The sequence below is a fragment of the Sceloporus undulatus genome, chromosome 3 (genome assembly GCF_019175285.1).
Source record: "Sceloporus undulatus isolate JIND9_A2432 ecotype Alabama chromosome 3, SceUnd_v1.1, whole genome shotgun sequence".
NCBI classification, from domain to species: domain Eukaryota; kingdom Metazoa; phylum Chordata; class Lepidosauria; order Squamata; family Phrynosomatidae; genus Sceloporus; species Sceloporus undulatus.
Window position 1 is genome coordinate 25659462 of NC_056524.1, and position 27267 is coordinate 25686728.

Here is a 27267-nt window from a genome sequence, read left to right on the forward strand (position 1 = left end):
TTGAACAGATAATGGTTTCCTGGCACACTACACAGATTTCAATAGTTTCTAACCATCATCCACATGAGGGAACCCTTTACAAGTTCATCACAACCCTCTGTTTCCCATACTACATTTCAATACTCGTTCATATGGTTATTAATTCTCTTTGGCTTTATGCAACATCCTTCCTCCTGCCTTTGTCCCCCAACAACCATTGTTAAAACTGAACTTGCCAGCTCATCTCCATACCCACAAGGTTTTGAATTCACATTCTCACACACAATCAGTTCTTTCTACATCTGCCCTTGTTTCTTAAGATTCTTGCCACTTTTCTTTCTGTTGAAAGAAAGTGGAATTGTTGGCAATTGTGCATTGTCTTGCTTTTAAGAAACCCCCATTCCATCCATCATAAATGCCTTTCCCCCTGAGCATCTGTAGCCATAGGTTCTCACCCAGTATTTTCCAATGTTTACTGAAATCAACTTTCCTGAAATCCAGAGCGTATGTCTGATTACACTTGGCTTCCCTTTCCCCATGTATAACTAATCCCAAGAGGGCATGTTAGTTCCTACTACATCCATTTCATTTACCAGTTTTTTCCCTGTTGGTGAGGATCAAATTTAGGACAGTCAATCCCCTTGTTGCTTCCTTTATCTTCTGGACAATGATATTATTGACAAGTAAGGAGTTTGTTGGAGCTTACATTCTTGGCCAAGTTTGACTTCCTCCAAATATCAGGCTAGCTGAAGCCTCCCATTACTACACTGCGTTTATTTTTTAAATGTTTAGTCATGTTTCTGGCATGGAAGGATGTACTACAGCCCAACAATAAGATGTCACTCTTCATTCCCTCCCCTTTGATTTTCAGCCAAATGCTTTCAACCTGGTTTCCATGCTTTGATCATGGATCTTCTCACATCCATCACCTAAGATGCTGTTCCTCCTTGCCTGTTTCTTTGGGTAGGTTATACTCCTCCATGATTACACTCCAATCATGAGATTGATCCCACCATATTTCACTGATACTGATTCAATCTCATTTGCTTGTGCTGTAGAAGAGTAACTTGTAGTCTTGTCTCCTATGCTCTGTGCATTAGTGTAGGGACACTGAAAAGCATGAATCTCTCTCTCCATCTAATTTTGTGGTTTCTTCTGCCCACTGTTGGGTTCTTACACTATTAGCCCGATTACTGCCTATCACTGTGTCTTGTGTCCCCTTGCCCCTCAAGTACTGGGGAAAATAGCCTCCAAAGTTACATTTGTTCTATTTAAACTGACTAAAAAACTTCAAGACATGAATGCCCCCCTCCCTGAACCAATTCAGTAGCAGCTTTTTAAAAAATGCAGACTACCAGACTGGTATGATATGTGTATTTTAAAAGTTAAATAGAAAAAAAATGCCTCTTCAAATTCCTAGGCATAGTAAGAAAGTTGAAAAGCCATTGTTGAAACAAACTTGCAACATAGAGAGAAGACAGGGGAAGGGGAAACAGAAAAAATCTTCAATACAAAAAGAGTTAAATTGTCAGATTTAGAGTTTACTAGGTATCTGTTAAAGTCTTGGGCCAATTATTAACTCTTATCTGTTCTTCAGCTAAAACCAATTGTCTGAAGCTTGGTTAGATTCTGTCCTAGGCATTCATCCCAAGTACAATTACTTCAGTATAAACTTCGCCATTCAATGGAACATACCTCTCTCTAAGCATATTATGGGTGTTTCACACTATAAAAAGCAGTTTCAACTGATAATGTGCACATTTTGGCAGAAAATAACCAACACTTGGTGTTAAAAATAGTATCTTGTTGTTTTACAACGTTAACAACTGTACAATATTTACATCATTCCACCAAGTACAACTGTGTAAATTTAACACAGAGCCAGTTAAGAGCTCCCTTATTCATAAGCACCTAACAACTTTTGAAAGAACCTCCTTGACTGTCTTAAGAAGTAGAATTGCAATGCACTGAGTGTGCATCTCAAGCCTCAGTTCAATTTGTTCTCTCCTCTCGAATGTGTCAGCAGGTATTAAAAGGAGATTGCTATTTATTCATCATAATGCAGCGATAACAAGAACTTATCCACATCCATACCAGCAGGAAAGGCAATTGGGAGCTTCTTCTGCTGAAACAAGAAAACAAAATTTAAGCGTTTAAAAACCCTTTAGCTCCACACATTTTATTTACACAAAATATATTCACCTTTTGAAAATCTATACTGGCAGACCAAGCCATATCCAATGTTTAATGTCTGCCTAAGTCACTGCAAAAGCTTGTAAAATGTTCCTCTGTTTCAAATGACATTGTGCCATTCAGCACTGGAGATAGTTTGAGAAATACATAGGTACTGTGAATGTATAGATTCTGAGGAGTTGTAAAGATGTATAGATTCAAGCTTACAAGTACTGAATTGCTTTGTTCAAATCAGTGACACTTATCTCATTTTCTGACAGATTGTACAAGCACGATAATGAAACTAGCAGTAAGTTAACACTAAGCTAACAAGAAATATCAACACTCTTGTCATTCAAGGCCTAACTTGAGGAATGAACTGTTTTGTATTTGACATTTAAATTATCTAGTGTATCAACAATCATTAGGATTTTTTCTTCTCTAGTTTTGTTTACTGTATATAAGCTTATAACAGCCTAATGCTGGGGATGGGATGTACATGGTAAACTGGTTAAGTGATCATTTCTTAGCTGGAAAAATCTACGTCATGTTATGTTAATACAAAAGCAACTTTTTATTTGTTTTTGGTCTGCAACCGAAGAAGAATGTGTTTCCATCAATCAAACAGGCCAGGCCAAGCACTTGGTTAAAGGCACAAAAGAAAGAAAACACCGAGGAGAAAAAGCTGTTTCCTAGCTCAACCCTGGCCAAATATTTCCTTCGAAAGCACATGCCCACTAAGTGTTTTAGGGAAGATAATTGTAAACCCTACTGCAGACAATTTTTGGAAATTATATTTCCTATTTTGCCTGTTTCATGAGATACTGGAATTAATGGTTGTTACAGAAACAGTTCCAAGTTACCGTATCTAAAAACAATAAATCTGCTTACCTTTACTTTCTTCTTTTTTATTGGCACTGTAAAGTTCTGGAGATCTTTTTTATTAGCTGTGCGGGAACTCTTTTCACATTCAACCAAATCTTCCTGCTTTCTTTTTTTGGCTGCACTTCTTAAAGACTTCAACTGTTGGGTATTGTCTTTAAGAGGAGTAGCTGCACTAGTCCTTGCAATAGCAGCTCGTGAAAGGATCATCAAAGTGTGGGCAGCCATGCTAACACTATTTTCACTGCTAGTTTCACTTGCTGGGCTACAGGCTGGCAAGTCAGGAGTAGCTGGAGGGACCATGATCCTAGGGGTTGTACTGTCCTCACTGTACCGTCTACATGTTGGTGTCCTTACAATATCAAAAGAATCATCAGAGTGTCTATCACCCATTCCCGAAGGGGTACGGGGCAAATCCACACTCTCAGGTTGTTTACTAGCAGGGCTCTGCCTCTGAATGTCATGGAATATTTCCACAGCTTGTTTAGTCAAAGGACTGGTCAAAGAATGGGACTGGTTGGGAGATTTTCCTTGATCTTTTTTTGGCTCCTTGGAAGGCAAAACTCCTGAATTTTTGCTATTTGTATTTGACTGGAGGCCTTGTTTTTTAGTCAGTTCTTGAGATAAAGAGCTATTCTTCTCATTATGAAAACTAATATTTTGTTGGCTACTGGGTAAGGTTGCTACCTCTTGATTTTGGGGGGTTCTGTCAACAGTCCTTTCTAGTTCATTCTCTTTATTCGCTGTCTGCTTTCTTAACACATCTGAGGCCAGTCCTGGACCTGAACTCTTCCTCTCAGACTGAATTTCCTTCACAGCAGAACTTCTGTTAGTAATGTCAGGCTTACATAAAATCCTAGGTAAAGTTCTCTCACGTTCCCTCTTACTGGACTGGATTTTACCAGGTGAAAGCACAGTATTGGGAGAATTTCCAGGGACTAAAGGATTTTCCTTCCTTTCTTTCTGTGATACGTGTGTGTTGCCTACTGGAGTAGCCAGGGCCTTGTCAAAGCATAGCACTCTTCTGTGACTCTCACTCTGTTTGGAAATGGAACTTGTGGTGTCACCAGCAACAACTTCCAGCTTCTTTTTTACATCTCCACAGGTGTTCTTGTCTGAGTTTCCAATTCTGACAGGAAAAATAGTAGAGATTCAATATTTTCTTTTTGGCTCTTTTTAAAAATCTACTGATCATTGCTATAAAGGTGTTAGACATATTGACAAGCAGTAATACCAAGATAGTTTAAGAAGGGTATTTTACCTTGCAAGCTTTTCAAATTGAATAGTTCAGTTTTTGCTTCATTTATGGGAGTGAAAAGAGAAGAGAGGTACACACACATATATTTTAACTTATGAAGTGGCATAGACTTTATTTTTAATTCACTCTCTACTACAGCAAGCTTTACTTTCAAAAGAAAAAGTAAAACAGGCAAGGAGACTGCCTCTAGAAAGGAGGAGGGATTTGCCTCCTAGACCAAGGAACATGCCTCCAAATGGAACAGGAAGAAAACATGCAGTGAATGGCAACAGGCAGGGAGAAAACTTCTTCCACCCATCAAAAATTATGAGGCCTCATTTAAACACTAATAATTTGCCACTATTTTTCAAAACCTGAAGTTGTCCGAACAACAAATGGAAGGCAACCAGTTGATGAAAACTTTCATTCATTATAAGTTCCTGCTGCTGCAAGCAACGATTTCAAAATTAATTAAAAAAAACCCCAAACCCTGAAATACATACATTTGAGGCAAAATACTTTTTCTCTACACAAGAACTATTCAGTCATCATTTTTATGTTTGCCAGCAACTTCCACAACCACAGTGCTTAAATATTATCTCTTCAAAGCGTAGAAATGACCGTTAACTGTATCTGTTTCTCTACAGTTATGCCTGATCAGGGATGCTGGGAACAGACAACAATTATGTGGCCTAAAATGGGTCTTCAACCAACCTTTGTACTTGGGAACCAGGACAGTTTACAATTTCTGATCCACTCGGCACCATCCTTCCTATAATATAATTATGAAAAACAAACAGTTACCCATTAACCCAGAAAATATGGTTTCTTTGCAACTGAAAACACCCTTTCAAAAGTCCTTTTAATATAGCTTCATGTGAAAGAAAAGGACAATTCCAAGAATCACAGTTAGAATTAAGGAATTGTGTCCATAGTGAAAAAATAAGATTAGCATGGATGATTTATCAATGCTTTCCTTTATGTAGCATCAACACCAGCTTACCTGTGTTTGACTTATTTCTTGGGATCCTCTGAGATTTGGGAGGGAGAGGTAGTTTAGGAACACTTCCCCTCCCTAAAGAAGCCTGTATTGGCAGGTGCAGAATCTTGAAAAAGCAAAAGAAATATAATTGAAGGTTCCTCATGAAATTTGCTCAAGAATGAAACAAACTGTGGGGACTGAATAGTAGCATTTTACCTGTGGGGATGGATCTGAAAATGTATTTCCACTTTGTCCCATGATAGATACAGGAATCATTCCCACCATGCCCTGTAATACAGGCTGTACTGGAGATGTAATTATGATGGCAGAACCTAAAAATGAATGGACTCAAGTGAGCAGTAGAATGTTTGTCAAAGAAAGCTAAGAGAATCTTAGCCTGCTTTCTCAGTAGTTTACAGGGAAAGATCTGCTTAGTCAGTAGAAGAGCTGTGTTATGTCCTTCTGATCATCCTCTGATCCTTTAATGAAGCTAAGCAAGTATGGACCTTTGACCTACTGGGAAGGCACACTACCAGGGGATTGTCTATAAGCATTTTTAAGCTCTTTAGAAGAACAATGGGGCATGACCTAAACAACAGAATGCTAAGCACATTACTGACACTAAGTTAAGACAACTAGCTGTTAAGAACCACAACATATATAAATAATAACTTAATGGTAAATTCTCTAAGGGCTGGCTTAGATATGAGTAAGTGCTTCCACACAGAGTAGTCCAGCCTTCCTCTGGTGTGTAGAGGAAGTCATGTGTGTATGATTTGAGTTTTCCCTGGCTGTAGCAATAGAGTTCATTTATAACTCATCCATGCTTCAAATTTTGTATCATGTCATTTTTGCACATGGGAAATCTTTTTTTAAATCAATTGGTCATTTCCATTTGGCCACCATAGCACAATTGATCATATGTTACCATCAACTGGGGGTCATTATTACTATCCAAGTGCTAGCTTTTTAAAATATTAAGACAACTATTACTAATACCAGCACAAGTGTCAGCAGTTGAGATTATTAAGCAAAAGTTACCCTGTGGAAAGTTTGGAGACATTGGTGGATTCATGGTAAACAAGTTATTTGTTCTGGGAGGAGTCCGTAACTGCTGCGGTGTAGGAACCTGTGATGCAAGAGCTGTTGAACTCCCAGGCAACACAACCAAATTGGATGAAGTGACATTTGTACTCAAAGCTGCTGGCTCAGTCACACAGGTGGCAATATAAACACTGTTGGAGTTGTTAAAGGATGCAGTTGTTGCTGGCATTAGCTGTATAAATCCCCCGTCCTTGGCAACATTCGATGCTCCAGAAATTGAAAAAACAGCACACTCTTCATTCTGTACGTTGAGTGTACTTGCAATAGAGTCTTGAGGTCGGAGGACAAGAAGATTCTGCTCCATCAATGCTGCATCGCCTATCTTTTCACTCTCTTCTGAAGTTCTGCAGTTGGATGGCCTTGTCATCTTGGCTGGTGATTGACCTGGGGAAGACAGTATGATAGTTGGCATATTTTCTCCAGTGATGCTGGAAACAGCACTGTTCAGTTCAGTATCTGATGAAATGAATGGGTCATCACTAATAATAATTTTTAGAGAAACTATACTGGAGGGATCTACATTTGTGGCTTGACTACTAGATGAAACAGTAGCAGCAACTTTGTTACCTGGACTTGATTCTCCCACTGGAGCAGGAGAATGGGACACAGTGGGTGAAGTAGAGCTGTTTTCAGTAGACAGTTCTGTATGCATCTCACTGTCAGAAGCCAGAAACATGCTGTCAGCATCTGCTTTTGTAGAAGATGATGGCTCTTGCATGTCTACCTGTGCAATCCCTGAATCCTCCAAATTCTGTGTTTGGTGTTCTGAACAGGATTCTTGATGGTCAGAAGGATCATCAGAACGTAGACTGTTGGAAGTATCTACAACACCAAGCTGGACTTCTACAGAATTTGGATCAGATGTATTCCCAAGTGCTGTGCTGGAATCGGATTCTAATTTCTCCTGGCTTTGACAGTGAGAGAGAGGTGGGCAGTTCTGGTTTTGTGGACCAGGTTCAGGAATCATCATTGATTGCTTCGTTATCTGCTCCAGATTTTTCTCTGATTCTGCAGAACGGATAGGGCTGACTATATATCCTTTCATAATTTCACTGTCACCAGTTCTTGGAGGGGTTAGCAATTTTGCATTTGTCTTTTCAGATATATTATTTGGCACTGAGCAACATTCGGCACTACCAGCTAGTGATGTCTGTGGAGCAACCAAATGATCATACTGCAAATCAGGTAAGGGTTGAACATCTTGACATAATAGATCCTTTTCCATTTCACAGTCTCTTATTGCTGTTCCTTGTTGGTTGTAGGTTCCTACATTGTGCCCACCAGTGAACTCTGGATGAGTGAACTGACTATCTCCAGATTCAAGGGTATTTTTACATCCAGGTGTTTCAACTGATTCACTGTCACTCGTCTCTTTAGAGCCCCCAGGAAATTCTCCGGTGGCTACAACTTGCATCTTCAGATGTTCTGCCATAGTCCCATCACTACCATTACAATCAGTCTTCAGGATGCATGTCTCTTTTGAATCATCTGTGTATGGCAGGCATCCTTGAGAATTATCACCTACAAAAGAGCAATAGTATTTCAGTAAAAACTGACAGATTTTAAACTTGTCCAGTACTAGGTCAGATGAGTATATAACATTTTAAATCAAAGTCACCTCTTTTGTGATATTAAGGAATGTTATGCCAGAACAGACATGTACAAGTGACTAGAGCACTATGCTTAAAAACTACTGCAAAATTAGATTGAATCCTTCTTGCTGCAAGACAAAATTATCACAGGTAGAATGTAAAGATTTCTATAAGAATCTCAGAATAATGCCCTCCCTTGCTCCAGCCTCATCCAACATGCTGTTTAAAACCAAATGGTTTTCTTCCAGCTCTGTCTATATTTTCTCTATATCAAGATGAGGCTTAGATGTTGCCCAAATATACTATAATCTCCTACATACTTGTTATCAGGGTGGCATTTAAGATCCAAAGTCTAAAGACAAACATTTTAAGATGTTTTATTGGGGGGGGGGAGGAAAATTCTTTTAGGTCCAATATACACTGCAGAAATAATCCAGTTTGAGACTGCTTTAACTGCTTTGGCTCAATGTTAGGGAATTCTGGGAACTGTGGTTTTATGAGACATTTAGCCTTCTCTGTCAGAGAGCTCTGGTGCCACAACAGACTACAGTTATTCCCTAACACTGAGTCAGGGCAGTTTATTTCTGCATTGTGTTTTGGACCTTAGTTACATGTCAAACAACAGAAACCATTAGGATATAAAAAGACTGCCAGTGCTTGTACAGTGCACTCACATTATAGGCGGGTGCAGCTTACGCAGCTCCCAGCATAGACTGGAAACCTGCGCCAGAAGAAGCCTTGGTGCACCAGGAAGAGGTAATGGGGTGCGTGCCTGTGACGCATTCCCTGCAACATGCCGCGGACACGAGCCACATTACTTCTAATGGGGCTTGACTTTACACGTTTTTTTCCTTATGCGGGGTGTATGTGTATTCGGAATGGATCCCCACGTAAGGGAAGAGCGCACTGTATTTTCTAAGTTAAATGGAAATTTCACAGACACAGATGTTCCTTTTTAAGGCAATTTGTCCAGAAATCCTATCTACATTAATGGGATGCTTTCTTTCACATGTAAGCCTGATGATTTTGTCACAGGTCTATTACAAGATGGAATTCCAACAGATGTATGTAATATACTCAAAAAAGAGGAAAATCAATTGAAGTTCTCAGCCCTAACACCAAAAAGGAATTTTTACCTTGTTTTTAAAAAAGAATGTGCTTAACCAAAAAATAATACTAGTAGCAGTAATAATAATAATAAGCACTTACCAAGCTCCTTTGTTGCAATATAACTTTCAAGTGCTTCTAGGTTTTCTTCATCCACCAAGATTGCATTTTCTATTCCTCCTCCCTGTGTAGAAATACCATGAGGAGCATTTCTATTCCCTTTGGTTTTACCTGTTTTAAACGTGGGTGGAAAAGAAAATTGGGGATATGCCAAAATTTGATAAAAGGTATAGAAGTTACATTAAAAAAGGCTGGACTACCTTCCCAGAGAAGTTAGACTAACACCATCCCTACTCTAATTCTTCATACTGGTGAAGAACTTTACATTTCAACAGGACTATGAGGACTGTATTAGTCTCATCCCATCTAAACAATAGGCTGGAATTTCTACTACTTTGTTGTGCTTTTAAAAAAAGGGTTTATATTTGAAACTGATTCATCTTCTAACCTTGTGTTGTGTGAAATTTAGCTATCTGTTTTTATATGTAAAAAGGTGTAAACCACCTTGAATCCCAAACTGGAAAAAATGTGGGTTATAAACAAACATGAAAACAACAATAATAAAAAGGAAATGTGCCCAATTTTGCTCAAAATTATTAATCAACCATATTATTGTTTTATTAAAATGATCCTTGAAGCCATTTTGATCAATCAGACTAGGGCAAAAATGAGCAAATTCCTCTTATCTATCAAATGATCTCTGCACCATGTTTATTATTAATCATTAGAGTCACAAATAAGTGACAGTCAGTTTTCAATAACTTTGAGGCCTTTTATAACAAGTAACTATAGAAATGGTCATTTCAAGTTGGAAAAAATGTCTCCTATCACCTTTAGGGGGCATGTGGGGACACTTTAGGCTGAATTGTTTTGGAGGGGCTTAGGGGGCTTCATATGCCATAGGGACTGCACTTTTCTCAATTGTAGATTAAAGGAGGTGGTAGGTTAAAAAGTATTTGGAAGGCCTTAGTTCTTCACATCTGGTCAACATTTAAGCACTCTACAATGCACTCTATACAAATCTACACAGAAGTAGGTCCCATTGAGTTCAATGGGGCTTTCTCACAGATAACTGGGTATAGGATTGCCCTTGAGCTCAGGGTAAAGTGAGGAATAGTTCATACCAAAATCAAATATATCATAGAGCCCTTGAAATGCTGGATCTGACTCAGTTTTCTCCAGAATCTCCTGGATAGCTTCTTCCGTCATGTGAATTTCACTCTGCTAAAGTAGATATGCAAAAATAATTGAGAATTCAATTATCTATTAATGCAACACTTTCACTAGAAAATGCATTTTAAAAACCAACATAGGAAATATGCCCTAATGCAAAAATCAGAAAGGAATTCCAAAAAAGGCATGCTTGCCTCAGTAACAGTAGTTGAAGGGGCACTAGCCATGTTACAAACATTAGAATCTGTATTATAGTTGCAGTTACCATACTTTTTTTCAATGGAATGATATAAAATACTAGTCTCTGCATTATACAATATGTAGTGTAGGCTACTTAAAATGTAATTCCAACATCTAAATATTTCCTTTTCTGTTCTGTCTTCAGTATAGGCTGAGTATCCCTTATCTGGAATTCAAAATGCTCCAAATCCAAAACCTTTTCATGGGTGGCTGAGACAGTGACACCTTTGCTTTTTGATGGTTTTATATACACAAACTTTGCTTCATACAAAAAATTATTTTAAAATTGTACAAAATTGTATAAAATTACTTTCATGCTATGTGTATAAAGTGTATGTGTACATATGTGTATGAAGTGCATATAAAACATAAATGAATTTCATGTTTACTCTTAGCACCTAATTCTAACATATTATGCTGCATATCCAAATATTCCAAAATCTATAAATAAATACATAATCCAAAATCTGAAACACTTTTGGTCCCAGGCATTTCAGATAAGGGATTCTCAACTTTTTACACAAAATGTACTGTCACTAGATATCCTATGAAAACACCATTCACTTCCACAGAGTATAGAAATTTAATAGTAGAAGACCCCAACATTACTGCAACCATCTTGGATAGACCCTATCATGAATCTTTTTAGTTACCGTATATACTTCACTTGGATGAGAGAGTAAAGGGAGGTCAGTGCTTTCAGGATAGATTACACTCTTGCTTTTAACCAGGGAATGGTTCCTTTTTAAATAAGAGTTAAAGTCCAGGACGTATATTGACCCGTGGATATGTCGACCCAGGGTTTTGGGGTCTATTTTTGACTAAAATTTCTAGACTTATACATGAGTATATACAGTAAATCATATTGAGCTTGGAAAACTAACTATGTGAGGGCTGGAGTTTCCAGATACTCCATGACCCCCCCAGTCAGCACAACCAATTTTACTTTTTCATTCTCTTATGCAGTCCTATTTATTTTAATTATGACCACACCAGTCAAATTTCTGGTGAGCTGGTTCCTGTGGTTACTTTAAAGCAGGCTAAAACAACTTGTAATCCTCTATGCTAAATGTAGCCCACCACGAAAGTCTTGTCACTTGCTAGGGATAGGGTGGGCAATTTCCAGGTGTTTGCAGAAGGCTTTACCTTCAGGAGCCCAGAGGCTGCTACTACATTTTTATCCTACATTCCATTCTCTAATTTTGCTTTCAGAAACAACAACCACTATTATTATTACTAAAAAAATTCTGCTCTCAGCCTCTGGAGCAGAGGATTGATAATTTCATCCCAGCCTCAGCCTCTTCTCATCTAATTTTAAATCTTAATCAGCCTTTTTTCAAAACTGTAAGTGCCCAGATAGTGACTTCCTGTTTTGAAACAAGGCCCGTAAGAGTGTAAAATTTGTGTCATATCCCTCTGGAAATTGTGTTAAATGACCAATGTGTTAACAAAATGGAAATTGTGTTAAATGTGTTCTTGGAGGCTTCAGGGAGTGAAACTGGTCAGTTTTTAGTGAGTTCTTCACAGACTCTGGGGAGAGCCACAAAAACTACTGGGGAAGGAAAGCTTTAGCATGCAGCCTGTACTTTGCCAACCCCTATGCAATGCAAGATCCCTGATGTTGCAGTCCCAGTAAGACACGGGGTTTGTCAAATCATTGTGGTTGTCATATACACTGTGGTGGTGTACAACTTCACTTGTTGGGTCTCAAGTTGTTCAGATCTACTTCAGAGAGAGAAATCAATGTTTGTATTTTATAACTGCTCAGCATGAGTCTTCTCCTACATTGCTGCTGTTGTTGTGTGCCTTCAAGTCATTTTCTACTTATGGTGACCCTAAGGAGAACTTATCACAGGGGTTTCTTGGCAAGATGTATTCAGAGGGTTGAGCCTTTCACTTCCTCTGAGGCTGAGAGAGTGTGAGTTTCCCAAGGTCACCCAGCAGGATTCCATATCCAAGTGAAGATTTGAACCCTGGTCTCCCGAATTGTAGTCCCATTTTCAAACCACTACACCACACTGGCAACTTCTACATACCAAGCATCAAATATGTTTAACATATCAGATGTTTTATATATCAGGCTTTGGTACTTTACCTGAAGGTCAAGGAATTCATCAATTGAAGATTCTTGTATTGTTGGACCACTCTCTGCTTGCTTTGCTGCCTGAGAAATATTACCATCACTGGAAAACACAATTACAAATGTTTAGCAAGTTTCACAAATACTTTAGGGACCTGGAAAAGGTTTAAAGCAAAATATGTTACCTTCCCAAGAATTTGTTAATATTTTCAGCAAGCTTCTCCTGGAGACATTTGTTGCTCAGAATTTTCTCTCTGGCATTTTCAATAATCATTTGCTAGAAAATGTATTTAAAATGGTTCCAAGTTATTTTTTTATAATTACCAAAACAGAAACAGTAATTCTCTAAATACTCAAAATTTATCTTCAGATCTTTCATGGATTCTATTTCTATAGCAATTCTTACTCACATGTTAGTCAGCAATATCATAGACATTGCCAAATATTCCTCACATGAAAGTAATCCTTCTACAAGAATTTAACTAAGAATATTATCACACCTGCAAGAAAATTTAAAAGGAGAGAGCATAAGGTCAACTTATGCCAATTGTGTTTACTAACTATACAGTAATTGAAGGCTACCCTGCTTCTACAAAATTCTAAAATAAACTATTCAGTTAAACTCTCATTCTACATATTTGTTCTTTACTGGCAACAAACTGACATCTAAACTCTTCATGATTATAAAATGTGCCAATCTGGCCAAAAATATATCTAGAACCTGCAAAAAAAGGACAGATTTGGACAGTTTTTCTTTTTAAAACCTGCTTATTTACATGTATTTTTAAACTGTATGGAATGATCATATCCAAATGTTAAGAAGTGAAAAATGAAAAAGAGGAGAGAAGAGTGAAAAAAAATATTGTGCAGTTTTTTAGAAAATAGCTTACAGGAAGGTCACCATCGATAAATTCTAGCTGATCACGTTCTTCTTCCATGGGTGAGCTTTCTTCTTCTGCTGTGAGAGAATCCTGCAAGTCACAGTCAGATGACTGTGATCCAGATGATCCTATGTTTTTTTTCTTCTGGGAGTCACTGAAATATTTCATATGTTTAAAAGAAACAGGAAATACTTGGAGTTAGAACAAATAGTTAATTACTGTACCCAAGTCACACTTTCCATCATCTATCCATGCCTCTTGCAGTATCTGTTGTATGGTTTCACAGCTTAGAAATTACTAGGAGACAAGATTAAAAGACTGAGCGCTCCACAAGAGAGTGAAAAGGGGGAGCAGGATCAATCTAGTGTTGTAACATGAACACATGTCATTTCCCTGTGCAGCTGTCTATGGATTTTATTAAACACAAAAGATTCTTAATGCCATGCATCTAGGACAGTGCAGAAATTATGAACACGTCAGCCGAGAGATGATTATTTACCTTCTCCTTTTTCCAGGAGACATCACACTTGAATGAAGCTTCCGTTCTTGAAAGGTAGAAACCAAATTCAGAGAATCTTCTGCTTTAAAAACAAGAACTGAGTGATACACATACTGCTACTGGTTAAGATTCTTAAGGTATAAACTGTGGTTTTCTGTGATGTTCATAGCAAAGATCATGATTAAAAAAAGCATCTTTAAAACTAACATATGTGCCACTTTATTATTCATTGCAACACACACAGTCAACTCCTTGAAAATACAATAGAAGACAATGGCACTATGTGATTGTATGGGGGAGGGGGGAGAACAGGAATTCTTTCCCCAAGGAAAAAAAAAGAGCAATTTGCAAAATTATGAGGGTTCAGACCATGTTCTTTTTTCAGTGGAAGCAGGGATTTAACCCATCCCACACTTCAGTACCAGAAAAGCAATGTCATTACTGCAGTTCAACTACAGCCATGTGGATTTCTTAGCATTTTCATTCTAACCATATACACACACACATAGAAGATTAAAAACAAAGCATCTATAAAAAGTTTAAACGTACCACCAACATGGCTTTCCTGAATTTCACCCTGATGTGCAGATGAAGAACCCAGTGGTCTAATATGAGCTGGACTTGGAGTTATAACAGGTTTAAGAACAACTTGTGTGGCTGTCATTGGAAAAGAATTCAGTTGTCCTGGCTGATGAGTGACAGATGACATTCCTAAATTTGAGGATGATGATTGCTGAAGACACTTCTGCTTTTTCATATCTGCAATTGCACTTCTTGTGCGGCCTAAAAGAAGGTTTATAATAAAATGAGGTAAGATCCCATCTCAAGAGATAGTCAGATTTCCCAAGCCGCATCTTTACTAGAGTCTTCTCAGTGGCTGCTCCTTCCCTTTGGAACACCCTCCCACAAGAGGCTAGATTGGCCTTGGCCCTGTTCCTCTTTCACTGGCAGGCAGTTTCTCTTCAAGCAGGCTTTTAATATCTAACTGCATCCAGGGGAGCGTCTTATTGGGGTGTTTGCTATTGTATGTTTTTAATGGTTTTACATTTTTAGTATAATATTAATATTTTTAACTTTTTATATTTATGAGATGTTTACAAATGTATTTTTAAAATTATACTTATTATACACACACAGACACTCTTATCTCTCCCCGTTCGCAAACTTCCCGTTCACAGTTTTAAATTTCCACAGATGGGAAGCGAGGAGGGACAAAATGGTGCATGCACGCAGGAGCACGCCACCATTATAGTGAATGAAGCTTGAATGTCTGCAATTTTTTTATTTCACAGGGTGTCTGTGTGTCCGGAATGGATCACCCGCAAACTGGGATGAGAGAGAGAGAGAGAGAGTGTGTATTCTGAAGGTTAATTGTGGGACAGAAATCAAACCAATTGTTCCTTCACTCCATAACTGTGACTAAGGGATGAAACAGACAGGCCAAATAAAGAGGTTTCCACCCACTTTGAAGGTGGGGCGTTTAGATAATGCATGCATTTAAAGCAGGCAGAAACTGGATTGAAACCACACTCTGGGCTAAAAACTGGAGCAAAAAGAAGCTGGACGATTCCACTTCAGCACTGAAAATGTAAATCTTTGATCGTATATATAAATACCTCGATGTGAGAATGGTTCTGAAGGAGCAATCCATCCTAACCCTAAGCCTAAAGCTGCATATAAATGAATTGGTGCAAGTGCGCATTTTAAAGGAATTGAGCTGGCGTACTCAAGCGGTCAGGGTGCCAATGCAAAAAAGTGAAAGTATGACCCCTCTAATGGATATAGGTATAACATACACAAACCAGACAGTCCAAGAGGGGGCATGGGGTAAAAGCAAGTGAAAGAGGCATATGGGGGACATTTTGTGCTTTGCCAGTGTTTTACTGGGCACACAGATACTCCGATGCCCTGTACCAGTGAAGGATTGCAGGTGCAACTGTGTGGCCGATCAAAGAAGGAGCCATCCAATGGGATGACATCTAGGCAGCAGTGTTCGCCATTGGTGTGTTTGTGTGATAGTGCGCATGAATGCTGGGGAGGTGACAAAAAAATGCCCAGCCGCGCAGCTTGACACTGCGCCATGCAGTCAGGCCATGCACATTCAGGCTGCCTTGGGAGCAGCTGGTGTGGTTTCGACCTGCTTCCAGAAAATGCAGGTTCCAGCTACTTTTTCTTGCCTGTCTGTTTCGCCCCTAACTGGTGTCATTACGTTTAACAATAAGGTAGAGGAAAAGTTATCATTACTAGTTCTTATTTGGTGCTAGTTCTTATTTGGTGCTTGCAGGAACCAATGATTGCCTATACATCGTTATTTATTTTTTCTTGGATGATTTTTAAAACAACAATAGTCAACTCTATGTTTGCATCAGTGTCAGGTTACTCAGTTCAAATGCTGAAAACTGAACTTCCATATAAACTGCAGTCTTCATTCTCCTACAAGCACCACTCTTTGAACCCCAAAGAGACAATTTCCCCCCACAAAAGGGAGAGGAACCTTTGGTCCTCTAGATGTTTTGAATTGTACCTTCCACTGTTCTTTACTGTTGGCCATTCTGAATACAAGCTTATAGAAACTACAGACTAAAATTTCCCCAGCTACAGACTAGTTTATATCCGCTGTTGTTAAAAATTCATTATAGATATTTTGTGGACATAGCATAACACATTAAGGCTGCCACCCAAAGTCCTTAGTTTAAAACCAGTCTCACTGAAATCAGTGGGTCTGTCTTCCAAGTAAATACTGTAAGGTTTCATTGGTGAAACCAAAATCACATAATATAGATGACTTATGACACATACTTCGTTGATGAGCAGCAAATCCACTAGACATCTGCATGATTCTGTAAAAAATGAAATTACCAGTTTAAATTAGAATACAAAACACTACTCATGTAGACTGTCTATGAACTAGTTAGAGTATAATAATACAATAATATACAGTTTAAAAAAATTACAATCAAAGATAAATACCAGTTTATAATTTTGTCACTGATTTTGTGCCTTTTCGGTAGGAGTAGTTTTCAGTTTTACATAATACATCATTACAATTACAGTTTGCAGTCATTAAGGTTTTAATATTTTTATACATATAAAATTGGGGGAAATCAGAAGAAATTTTGACAACAGTTAGAATAGCAATAGCAAGTTCATTTATATACGGCTTATCAGTGCACTTAAGCACTCCCTAAGTCAGTGGTTCCCAACCTTCCTAATGCCGTAACCCTTTAATACAGTTCCTCATGTTGTGGTGACCCAAACCCATGAAATTATTTTCGTTGCTACTTCATAACTGTAATTAAATGGGTGTTTTCCAATGGTCTTCGGCGACCCCCATGAAAGGGTCATTCGACCCCCCAAGGGGTCCCGATCCACAGGTTGGGAACCACTGCCCTAAGTAATAATAAATAATAATAAAAGTTTATTACTATCCCGCTTTTCCAATTCAGATCAAAGCGGCGTACAAATCCAGATAAAATTACAATAATCAATAAAACAGATAAAACAAGATATAAAACAGCATATAAAACTAATACTCGAGTAGCTGAGTAGGGGAATCCAGAAAAACATAGCCAGAGTCGTTACCAAATAGAGGGGGAAAACCAAAGTCACATCTCATGGGGGGAAAGCTTGGGAAAAGAAGAAGGTCTTGAGATTCTTCTTAAATACGTCCAAAGATGTGGTGGAGCGGAGCTCATCAGGGAGATTATTCCATATTCTCGGGGCCGAGATTGAAAAGGCCCATTGCGAGGTCCTCACATAACGCGTAGTTGGGACCTCCAGCAAGTTTTTCCCTGCAGACCTGAGTGTGCGGGGCGAATTATATGGGGAGAGGGGGTCCTCCAAGTACCCTGGGCCCAAGCCTTTTAGGGCTTTATAGGTAATAACCAACACCTTGTATTGTACCCGGAAGCAAATAGGCAGCCAATGGAGATCTTTCAAAATAGGTGTTATATGGTCTGACCTGTAACCACCAGCGACCAATCTCGCTGCCATGTTTTGCACTATCTGCAGCTTCCGGGTTTGGTACAAGGGTTGCCCCATGTAGAGCGCATTACAGAAATCCAATCGAGAGGTTACCAGAGCGTGTACTACAGTTTCAAGGTCCCTTCGATCCAGGTAGGGTCACAGCTGGCGTATCAGCCGAAGCTGATAACAAGAGCTTCTGACTGTCACATCCGGTTGAGATGTCAATTGGAGCGACGAGTCCAGAAGCATCCCCAGACTGCGAACTGAGTCCTTCAGGGGGAGCTTGACCCCATTCAGGACAGGTGGACAAATTCCACTACCCGGACCCGATGAACCTATCACCAGTACTTCCATTTTCTCTGGATTCAGTATGAGTTTGTTTTCCCTCATCCAGCCCATTACTGACTCCAAACAGGCATTTAGAGGAGAGATGCCATCCCTAGTCACTGCATCAGTCGGAGACACAGAGAAGTATATCTGGGTGTCATCAGCGTACTGATAACACCACGCCCCGTGACTCCGGATGATCTCTCCCAGCGGTTTCATGTAAATGTTAAATAGCATGGGGGACAGAATAGCTCCTTGAAGGACACCAGATGTAAGCGCCCTCTTATCGGAGCAAACGTCCCCCAGCTGTACCATCTGGAATCTGCCCGAGAGGTAGGAACAGAAACATTGGAGCGCAGTGCCCCCGATACCTAACTCCCTCAGGCGTTCCAGAAGGATACCATGGTCAATAGTATCGAAAGCCGCTGAGATGTCCAAAAGCACTAACAGGGACACACTTCCCTTGTCCATGCCCAGACGGAGATCATCGACTAAGGCGACCATGGCAGTCTCAACTTCATAGCCCGCCCGGAAGCCGGTTTGAAATGAGTCTAGAAAATCCGTTTCATCCAAGAGTGCCTGGAGCTGGAAGGCAACCGCTCTCTCGATCACCTTCCCCAAAAAAGGCAGCAGTGATACAGGCCGATAGTTATTATGAATCAGGGGGTCTAAGGAGGGTTTTTTCAGCAGAGGTTTTACATCTGCTAATTTCAGTGAAGATGGAAACTGTCCCTCTCTTAGAGATGTATTAATTATGTGGTGCAACAAGGTTGTCACCGCAGACCCCCCCCCCCCGAGCTGCTCGCCATGAGGGGCAGGGATCGAGAGAGCATGTCGTCTTCCTAATGCTTCCAAGGATCTTGTCCACTTCCTCGGTACTAACAAACTCAAAATGATCCAGTTTAACAGAGTCCACGGAAGCTCTGGACACCTCTCTTCTTGTAGTTTACAATGTGTAAGATGATTACCCCCAACACGCTGGGTACTCATTTTAGCAACCTATGGAAGGTTGCCAGGCTGAGTCGACCATGGAACCAAGGGATTGAACTCACAACCTTGTGGTACAGCTGCTGTACAGCCATTTAATCACTCCGCCACTAGGCTACTAGTTGTGTCCATTAGGACATCTCTCTGGTACTTTTCTAGTTAGGGACCCTGATCTGACAAAGCTTTTGGCTTAATTTTATAAAGTGTGGGATATTAGGGACTTCAGCTCAATGAACAACCAATTCATATAAAAACCTCACCACAATTAGTACACAACAGGAATTTAAAACATATGAAGAAACTAACTGCAGACAGATAAACTATGAAACGTGAACTATTATTTGCATGTGAAAACAAAGTACCTGATTTGCGCAAGTGTGTAGTCTAACTTCTTCCATAAGGATGACATCATGGCAGGAACATCATTTGGTGCTTCTTTTAAAAAATGACATTACACCAAAATTTTAAAAACAATTTTGACTGAAATACCTTTAATCAACTCACAAGACCAGGAGATGAAGCAGACGGGCATCCAGGAGCAGCCAGAAGCTAGGGCTAGGACTCAGGAGACCAGGGTTGGATTCCTATTAGGCCATGAAACTCACTAGGGTCCAAAAGACACTGCAGAAATAATCCAGTTTGAGACTGCTTTAACTGCCCTGGCACAGTGCTAGAGAACCCTGGGAATTGTATACTGTGGCACTAGAGCTCTCAGACGGGGAAGGGTAAATATCTCACAAAACTACCGTTCTCAGGATTCCCTAGCACTGAGCCAGGGCAGTTAAAGCAATCTCAAACTGGACCTAGATGACCTTGGGTATGCCACATGCTCTCAGTCTCGGGGAAAAGCAATGGGAAACACCTCTAAACAAATCTTTCCAAGAAAACTTCATGATAGGTTCTCCCTATGGTCACCGTAAGTCAGAAATACCTTGAAGGCACATAGCACACACACACACACTCTTAATAAGCTGAGCCTTATTGCATCCTAAATATTTTCTTGTTGTAAAATCCTAAAGCTCAAGGTACCAATGATCATCACCAACACTTCTTTGGAACAGAGCTAAAAGTATGTTTTAATGTGCTGTGTGTGTATGTGCCTTCAACTCATGTGTCGGCTTATGGTGAACCCATGAATTTCATAGGGTTTGCTTGTTGTTGCTGCTGTGCCTTTAAGTCATCTCCAATTTATGGCGACCCTTGGTGAATCTATTATAGAGTTTTCTTGGCAAATTTCATCAGAGGGAGTTTGGCATTGCCATCCACTAAGAGAGTGTGACTTGCCTAAGGTCGCCCAATGGGTTTCTATGGCTGAGAGGGGATTTGAACGCTGGCCTCCAGAGTTATCGTTCAATGCTCAAACCACTACACCAGACTAGTTTGCTTAGGCAAGAAATATTAAGAGATAATTTTGCCAGTTCCTCTGAAAAACAGTAGGCTCTTGGTATCTGCTGGGTTTGGTTCCAAGACCCGCTGTGATACCATAAACTCTGGTATAAAATGGCAAAATTAAGATTTGCATTTTGGAATTTTTTAAAAATATGCATTTCCAGGCTATGGATGGTTGTACCCATGGATGTAGAATCCATGGATATGGATGGCCACTTGTACAGCCTACAGCACCTGGTGTTCATTGTCAGGATCCTATCCAAGTACTAACCATGGCTGACACTGTTTAGCTTCCAAGATCAGACAGGATTTGATGCCTTTAGGATATTTAGGCCCCCTTTAATGTGTTTTATAGAAGCCAAATATTGATCCACAATCCAGTTAGGCAGTAGTGTTTCCTTTAAATATATTTCACTTTCTTGATACTGAGAATAAAAAAAAGCCCTCAGTTTTAACATAATAGTAATTTGGCAGATAACTGCCAATATTGGAACAAGGAAGATATATGTTACATAAATGCTGCCTTTTCTTATTCCTCTCTTGTGCACTCTGTGCAATATCTGAGACCTTTCTCCTTAGGTGTTCTCACTGACTGTTTTGGACTTTTTCACAGTGGAGTAGACATTGCAAATTAGCTTCTCGGGGAAATGATATTTTTTGTGTTTTAAATCTGCCTTTGACTTGTTCTGAAACTTATGTGGAGTATAAATTAAGTAAAATTAATGTAACTTTACATGATCAGCATGTCCCCTCAATATTAGCTAAATTCTAGTAATAAATCTATTATTCACATCTCCCAGTTTCTTTGCCCCTACTTACCTTTGGATTTCAATGTTACATACTCATTCAGTATGGTGATTAGGTTTTTTCCAAACAGAGACTAAGGAAAACAAAACAGCATTAAATTAAAGAATGCCATCAACAATATATTACAAAAGGTCTGGTTTATCAATAGCCCAATGGTTAAAGTGCATCAGGAATGTGGTCTTAACAAATAACCTATCTATATTGGTATACCAATATTCACATTGTGTGGGAGGAGTGTGGTACTCCAATCAATCCTAAATTCAAATACTGTACAAATCATACTGAACTCTCTTACAAACTATAGCAAGATTCAGTCTTATACAAACGGATAGTCACCAATTTCACAAACACAAACTCACCAATAGACAAGCTGGCACAAATCCTTCTCCTGTACAATGTTCTGCATATTCTTTTAAATCTGAACTTTCCAATATAAATGCTTGGCATGTGGCTAAAAGCTTTTCTTGTTGTAAATAGCCTGCAAGAGACAAAACATTGTTTTCTGTTCTGTATATTAATATGATTAAAGACAAAAGTTGAGTAAAACATCAGTCTAGACTGCTCATGGCAAGCAAGGCATTTATGGTATGTTTCCCGAATTAATCAATTTATTTATTTAATTTGTAAAAATTAAATAAATAAATAAACCGGGACAAATGTGGGGCAAAATTTTCAAATGGAGGACACTTTTTTTTAAAAAAAATGGAGGACATGCAAAAAAATTGCTGATTTTTAAAAGAATGTTAATATAAATGCATATTTCTGAGGCGTCTATAGACATTTGCCCCCCTCCTCCTGATAGGCCAAAGGCCCCACGCCCTCACGCGAGAGGCCAAAGGCTCCGGCGGCAATTGGCGGCAGGACAGGGCTGGGGCCGGTCCCAAGGCCTTGCTGGGCCACATCCGGCCCGCAGGCCGCAGGTTGCCTACCCCTGCCTTAGGAGAAAGCCAGTGAAGAAGCCTTGCAAACCGGGTGTTCACCACTGCCACCTGGCCTTCTCCTCAGGACAAAGCAGGGCAGTGGAGGAGCCTTGCAGGGCAAGCATTTGCCCATCCTCCTCCTACAACCCGTCTTCTCCTTCAGAGGAAACTGAGCAGTGGAGGAGCCTTGCAGGATGAGTGTTCACCTGTCTGCCTCTTCCTCCACTGCTTGGCCTATTCCTCAGGAGAAAGCCAGGTGGTAGAGGAGCCTTGTAGGGGGAGTGTTCGCCATTCCTCCTCCTTCTCTGTATAGCCCTCTCCTCAGGAGGAGGCAGAGTAGCGGAGGAGCCTTGAAATCATTCCACATCCCTACAGGACACCCAAAGTCCTTTGGTGGGCCGCATGTGGGCCCTGAGCCCTCTCTTGTGCAGGCCTGTACTAGTAAGAGGTGTGACACATTCTTTTATTGCTATGCTGTAACATAAACCAGGCTCAGAAAAAAACAGTTAAAAAAAGAACAAAAATCCCCCTCCCCCTTTTTGGATTAAACCAAGTTTTTTCCAGTTAACATTTTAATGGGGAAAAATGGAATCCTGCTTATATTAATACTGTGAAACATTATTTTTTGTATCAGAAAGCTTGACAAACCATGTTTTAATGCTTTTTAACATTATCTATGTGAAGTTATTAGGCTTCGTTATGATTTCCATAAAAAAAAAAACACCTCTGGGAATTATAACGACAAGTTTGTGGCCTATATAAAGGAGTACAGGATTACGTCAATATAGGGCTCTTTTAAAAACAAAACTCTTTTTAAAGCAAATTGTTTCAGATGAACTCATGTTAATTGAGGGATTTGTTTCCGAATGGCATTTCTTGCACTATAAAATAAAGTGATTAAAAAGAGGCAACTGACACAGGATATTGGGCTGGCAATGAACGACTGCTAATGCACTGTTCAAGTTAAAAGGTTTAAATTCAAAGTCATTGTTGTTCCTGTAAGAGAGTTGGAAAACAATCATGAAAAGATGGAGATCCTAAAATCCTCCAATAGACAGAAGACCGATCTTCAATTATCATAGGTTACAGAATTTAGATATTAAATGACATATATTGAATAACTACACCAAATTCTATATAAGTAAATGCAAGTAACAAACTCCAAGTGAAGATACTGCTTATCAAGTCTCCATAAATCAATTACTTGTAAAATGAGGAGAAAGAGTAGGGACACTGATCCATTGTCCATCCACCAGTTTTCTTGTTTAGTGTTACTTCAGATTGTCTTTTTGTTTTGAAGTTATGCTTTCATCACCTCTAACAATTTTATAAAACCAAAACTTTTAAGACTAGGATGACCTGTCTCTCTACTTAAAGACCAATATAAAAGCACTTTCCCTCATTTCCCCCCCATCTATGGGAGGCAGGGAGTGCAAAATTGCATCTTTGCATGCCGATTTCACTGGTCACATAAGAGCATAACATTAAACATTTAAAACTCAGGTCAAGCACCTGAGCTGCATGTATATTGTTCAACATCCAACCTGGGAAGGGACTATATGGTTTTAGCCTACTGTACACCTTATTCTCTCTCTCTCTCACACACACACACACGCCATTAAGCACAGAGTAATCAGGGTGATGAGAGCATAGACTTCCAAGCTCTCCAGCCCACTTGATCAGATTCATCAAAAATGGAGTCCATGAAAGAGAATACCATACATATAAAACTTGCCAGTGCTTCAGATGCCATGAGACTCTTTGTTGTTGGTGTTGTTGTTGTAATAAACTAAGACAGCATTAAATTACACTCAGTATCTTTATAGAAAGGATCAAAAGGCAAGAGAAGTCAGAAGTATGCATTTCTAGGCAGCCTTGGGGAAGTTTCCACTTCTCAGTTCTCCACCTGCCAAATGGAAGAGTTTGGCCTAAATACAGGGAAGGCATGAAATGATATTGGTATCTTAGCAGAGCCAGACCCGATTTGAAGGGAGATTACACTGAGTGTTGTAGGGTATACTCAGAGACAGGCAATAGCAAACCACATCTCAGTATTCATTGCCTTATGAAATTTATGAGGTCCACCAGTGATCGAAAGGGGACATACTTTCTTAAGATGATATTCCCTCACAAGAAACACACACATTGTACAAAGCACATAATGCATTTAAAGTTCTAAAGAAACTCCAAAAGCACAGTGATGTTAATCCAAGCAGTCAGAAGTGTGTGTCTTGTGGCACAATTAGCCACCTATGACTAAGAAAAACAAACTTCAAAGGAAAACTTTAGTAAAATGGTCCAACTAAAATTGATAAGCAAGTTTGACTCTGTTTAGGACTCAATCAAAAGTAACTCAGGGCCCATACAGACAGGCCAAAATAAACCTGCTTCGGGTCACTTTGGAGGTATTATCATTATTATTAACCTTTATTTATAAAGCGCTGTAAATTTACACAGCGCTGTACATACAGTCTTTTTAATTGGACGGTTCTCTGCCCTCAGGCTTACAATCTAAAATGCTGTTTAAATTATGCATGCATCCTAAGACGCCCGAAACTACGTCAAATACATGCTCCAGACTATTACAAAGTTGAAGTTAATGCATCTGAGGAAGTAGACTTAAATCTAAGAAAGCTCACGCTGCCAACTTCTTTCTTTCATTAGTCTCAAAGGTGCTATAGGATCTCTCTACACACTGACTCTACAAACTGAAACGGCTATATATCTTTGAAGTTAGCTATTAGTTCCCAGTTTTTCACTTGCAAGTGTATTTTAAATACTATAGAGCCTAATCAGTAACCTAAATAATTATTTTACAGCCAAAATCCTGCATTGTTAATATAACTGTGGGGACTGAGATGTCATAGTTACATATGACAATGCCAGTCCCCTCCACCCCAAATCTGCCTCTGCAGCCAGTAAGTCCCTTAAAGCATTTCTGAGATCAGGATGCTGGGCATTGGCATCTGCAGAGTCCTTCCAGTCACAGCACCTCAGGCTCTTGCCTTAACTGCTTGTTTCAATGAGCTCCAATACTGGAAAAGCACCAGACATGTCATTCTCTAGTGTCCCAATCTGCCGTGCCTCGGAAACACCTTGAGACGCTGCCAGGCTGCAAAGGTAGGTTTTTGTGACTGTGTTCAGTTGTTCATGATCACAGAAGTGAATCCCCAGTGGTTATACAACTCCTGCTTTCCATCACCAGCTTCCCCCTTACAAGTCTTGCACTCCAAACTAAGTTTAGGACTATCCCAAATATCTCAGTGATAGAGACACGGTCCCTGTCAAAAGAAACTGTTCTCTCCAGTTAAAGCCACTATTTTTGCACAATACATATTAACACACGATGACCCTGATCACCATTACAAGGTGTGAACACTAAAATACGCTCTGTTTCACACCAAGTGAAACATCCACATGTTCTTTACTTTTGGACCACTTCCAATCATACTTCTCTACCCACATGAGTCTTCCATGTTCTCAGCACTGAATTACACCCAGTCCAAAATTTCCCTTACATATAGGTGCAGCATCATACCAACAACAGCCCAAACAGATGGGAAATGAAGGGAGCTGGGGATCTGCACCTCACAATAAACTGATCCGAAGCTTGTTGGGGAGTTTATGCTCTTCTATCCGTTTTGGCTGCAACTGGTGACAGTTCCCTGCGCACAAAGAATGGGTCGTGCCACATACAATGCAGTGTAACTCCACAGGGGCCTCTCTCCATGGGAGGGCAAAGGCAATAGGGCTGTTTTTGTAATATGCCTTCTTCAAATACATTAACACAAAACAGCCATCAAGAAAGATAAACCAAAGCAGAGAATTACTTATTGTGAGAGAGATTTTAACTGCAAACCAAACATGAAGGCAGTTTCAGGAAAAGAAAACAAGCAGAGCTTGAAGATAGGAGTCTTTCAGGTCAGTGGAAGGAAGGCCTTGGCATTATTATATGAAGCTTATTATGTTTATTTGTATCCCGCTCTTTTCTCAGGACTGGGACCCAGTCATTTAATGGTAGATTAATTGAACTGAGTCGATGGTGCAAAGCTCAGTTTTGGCTAAAGACGCAGTTTGACACTGCTTTAACTGCCATGGCTCCATCCTTGGGAATCCTGTGATCTGAGGCTAAATACCTCAGAGAATGAGAAGCCCCTGAATCGCATAGCATTGAGCCATGATTAATTAAACTCAGCCAGCCTGAATCTAAAGACCTAAGCAGAGCAGTGGAGAAAAGGGGGCACTGGGGAGGAGGCCTCACCCACAGGGCTGCCATGAGCTGGGCATAATGGCTGCATCTACACTGCAGAAATAACCCAGTTTGATACCGCTTTAACTGCCTTGGCTCAGTGCTGTGGGAGTCTGGAAACTGTACTTTTGTGAGGCGTTTGGCCTTTTCTGCCAGGTCTGGTGCCACGACAAACTCCAGCTCCCAGAAGTGCCTAAGCTCCCTCCTTGGCTGGATGGCCATCTGTCAAAGGGGATGCTCTGATTGGAGTTCCTGCCTTGGACTGGGTCAGGGCCCACTGCCTCCACACAGAGACAGACAGAGGGGCCGCCCTCCCTTCTCCTCCTCCTCCTCCGGAGCGCGCTTACCCAGGACGAGGCGGGCGACGTCGGACGGCAGCAACATGGCCAGCAGGAGGGAGAGGGTTCCCACCCCTCTCCCTCCAAAGGAGCCCCTTCCCTCGCAGAGACGCACTGCGCTGCTCCTCCTCTGCTGCTGGAGCCCAGAAAGGGCGCCCAAAAGCCGCCTCCGCTCCAGCAGCAAACTCCCTCAGCAAACTCGACCCGCCCAAAGGCTTCCGGGGAAGAAGAAAAAAGCAACACGACAACAACAAGGAGGAGACTTCCGCTTCCGGTGTGGGCGGGGCCAAGGGGAG

At 40.1% G+C, this 27267-nt stretch overlaps 1 protein-coding gene across 8 annotated transcripts; it reads right to left on the reverse strand.

Moving 5' to 3' along the window:
* Nucleotides 1-1499: 1499 nt before the first annotated feature.
* LOC121926778 (protein NPAT) lies at nt 1500-27203 on the reverse strand. 8 transcript variants are annotated; one of them, XM_042460053.1, is made up of 19 exons: nt 23301-23427; nt 21824-21942; nt 21477-21537; nt 19631-19703; nt 16788-16828; nt 14538-14771; nt 13989-14070; nt 13499-13643; nt 12794-12885; nt 12624-12711; nt 10240-10339; nt 9158-9286; nt 6924-7877; nt 6294-6740; nt 5469-5584; nt 5274-5376; nt 4985-5042; nt 3043-4162; nt 1500-2104 (listed from the first exon to the last, which is right to left on the reverse strand). In XM_042460053.1, the coding sequence occupies exons 1-19, from the start codon at nt 23404-23406 to the stop codon at nt 2027-2029; spliced, it is 4146 nt and encodes a 1381-aa protein (XP_042315987.1). In that variant the 5' UTR covers nt 23407-23427; the 3' UTR covers nt 1500-2026. The 8 variants fall into 8 exon arrangements, with proteins under 8 accessions (XP_042315987.1, XP_042315989.1, XP_042315986.1 ...); XM_042460055.1 differs by lacking the exon at nt 23301-23427 and adding an exon at nt 26981-27203 and having other exon boundaries at nt 6294-7877; nt 10240-10336; XM_042460052.1 differs by lacking the exon at nt 23301-23427 and adding an exon at nt 26981-27202 and having other exon boundaries at nt 6294-7877; nt 13989-14067.
* Nucleotides 27204-27267: the final 64 nt, after the last annotated feature.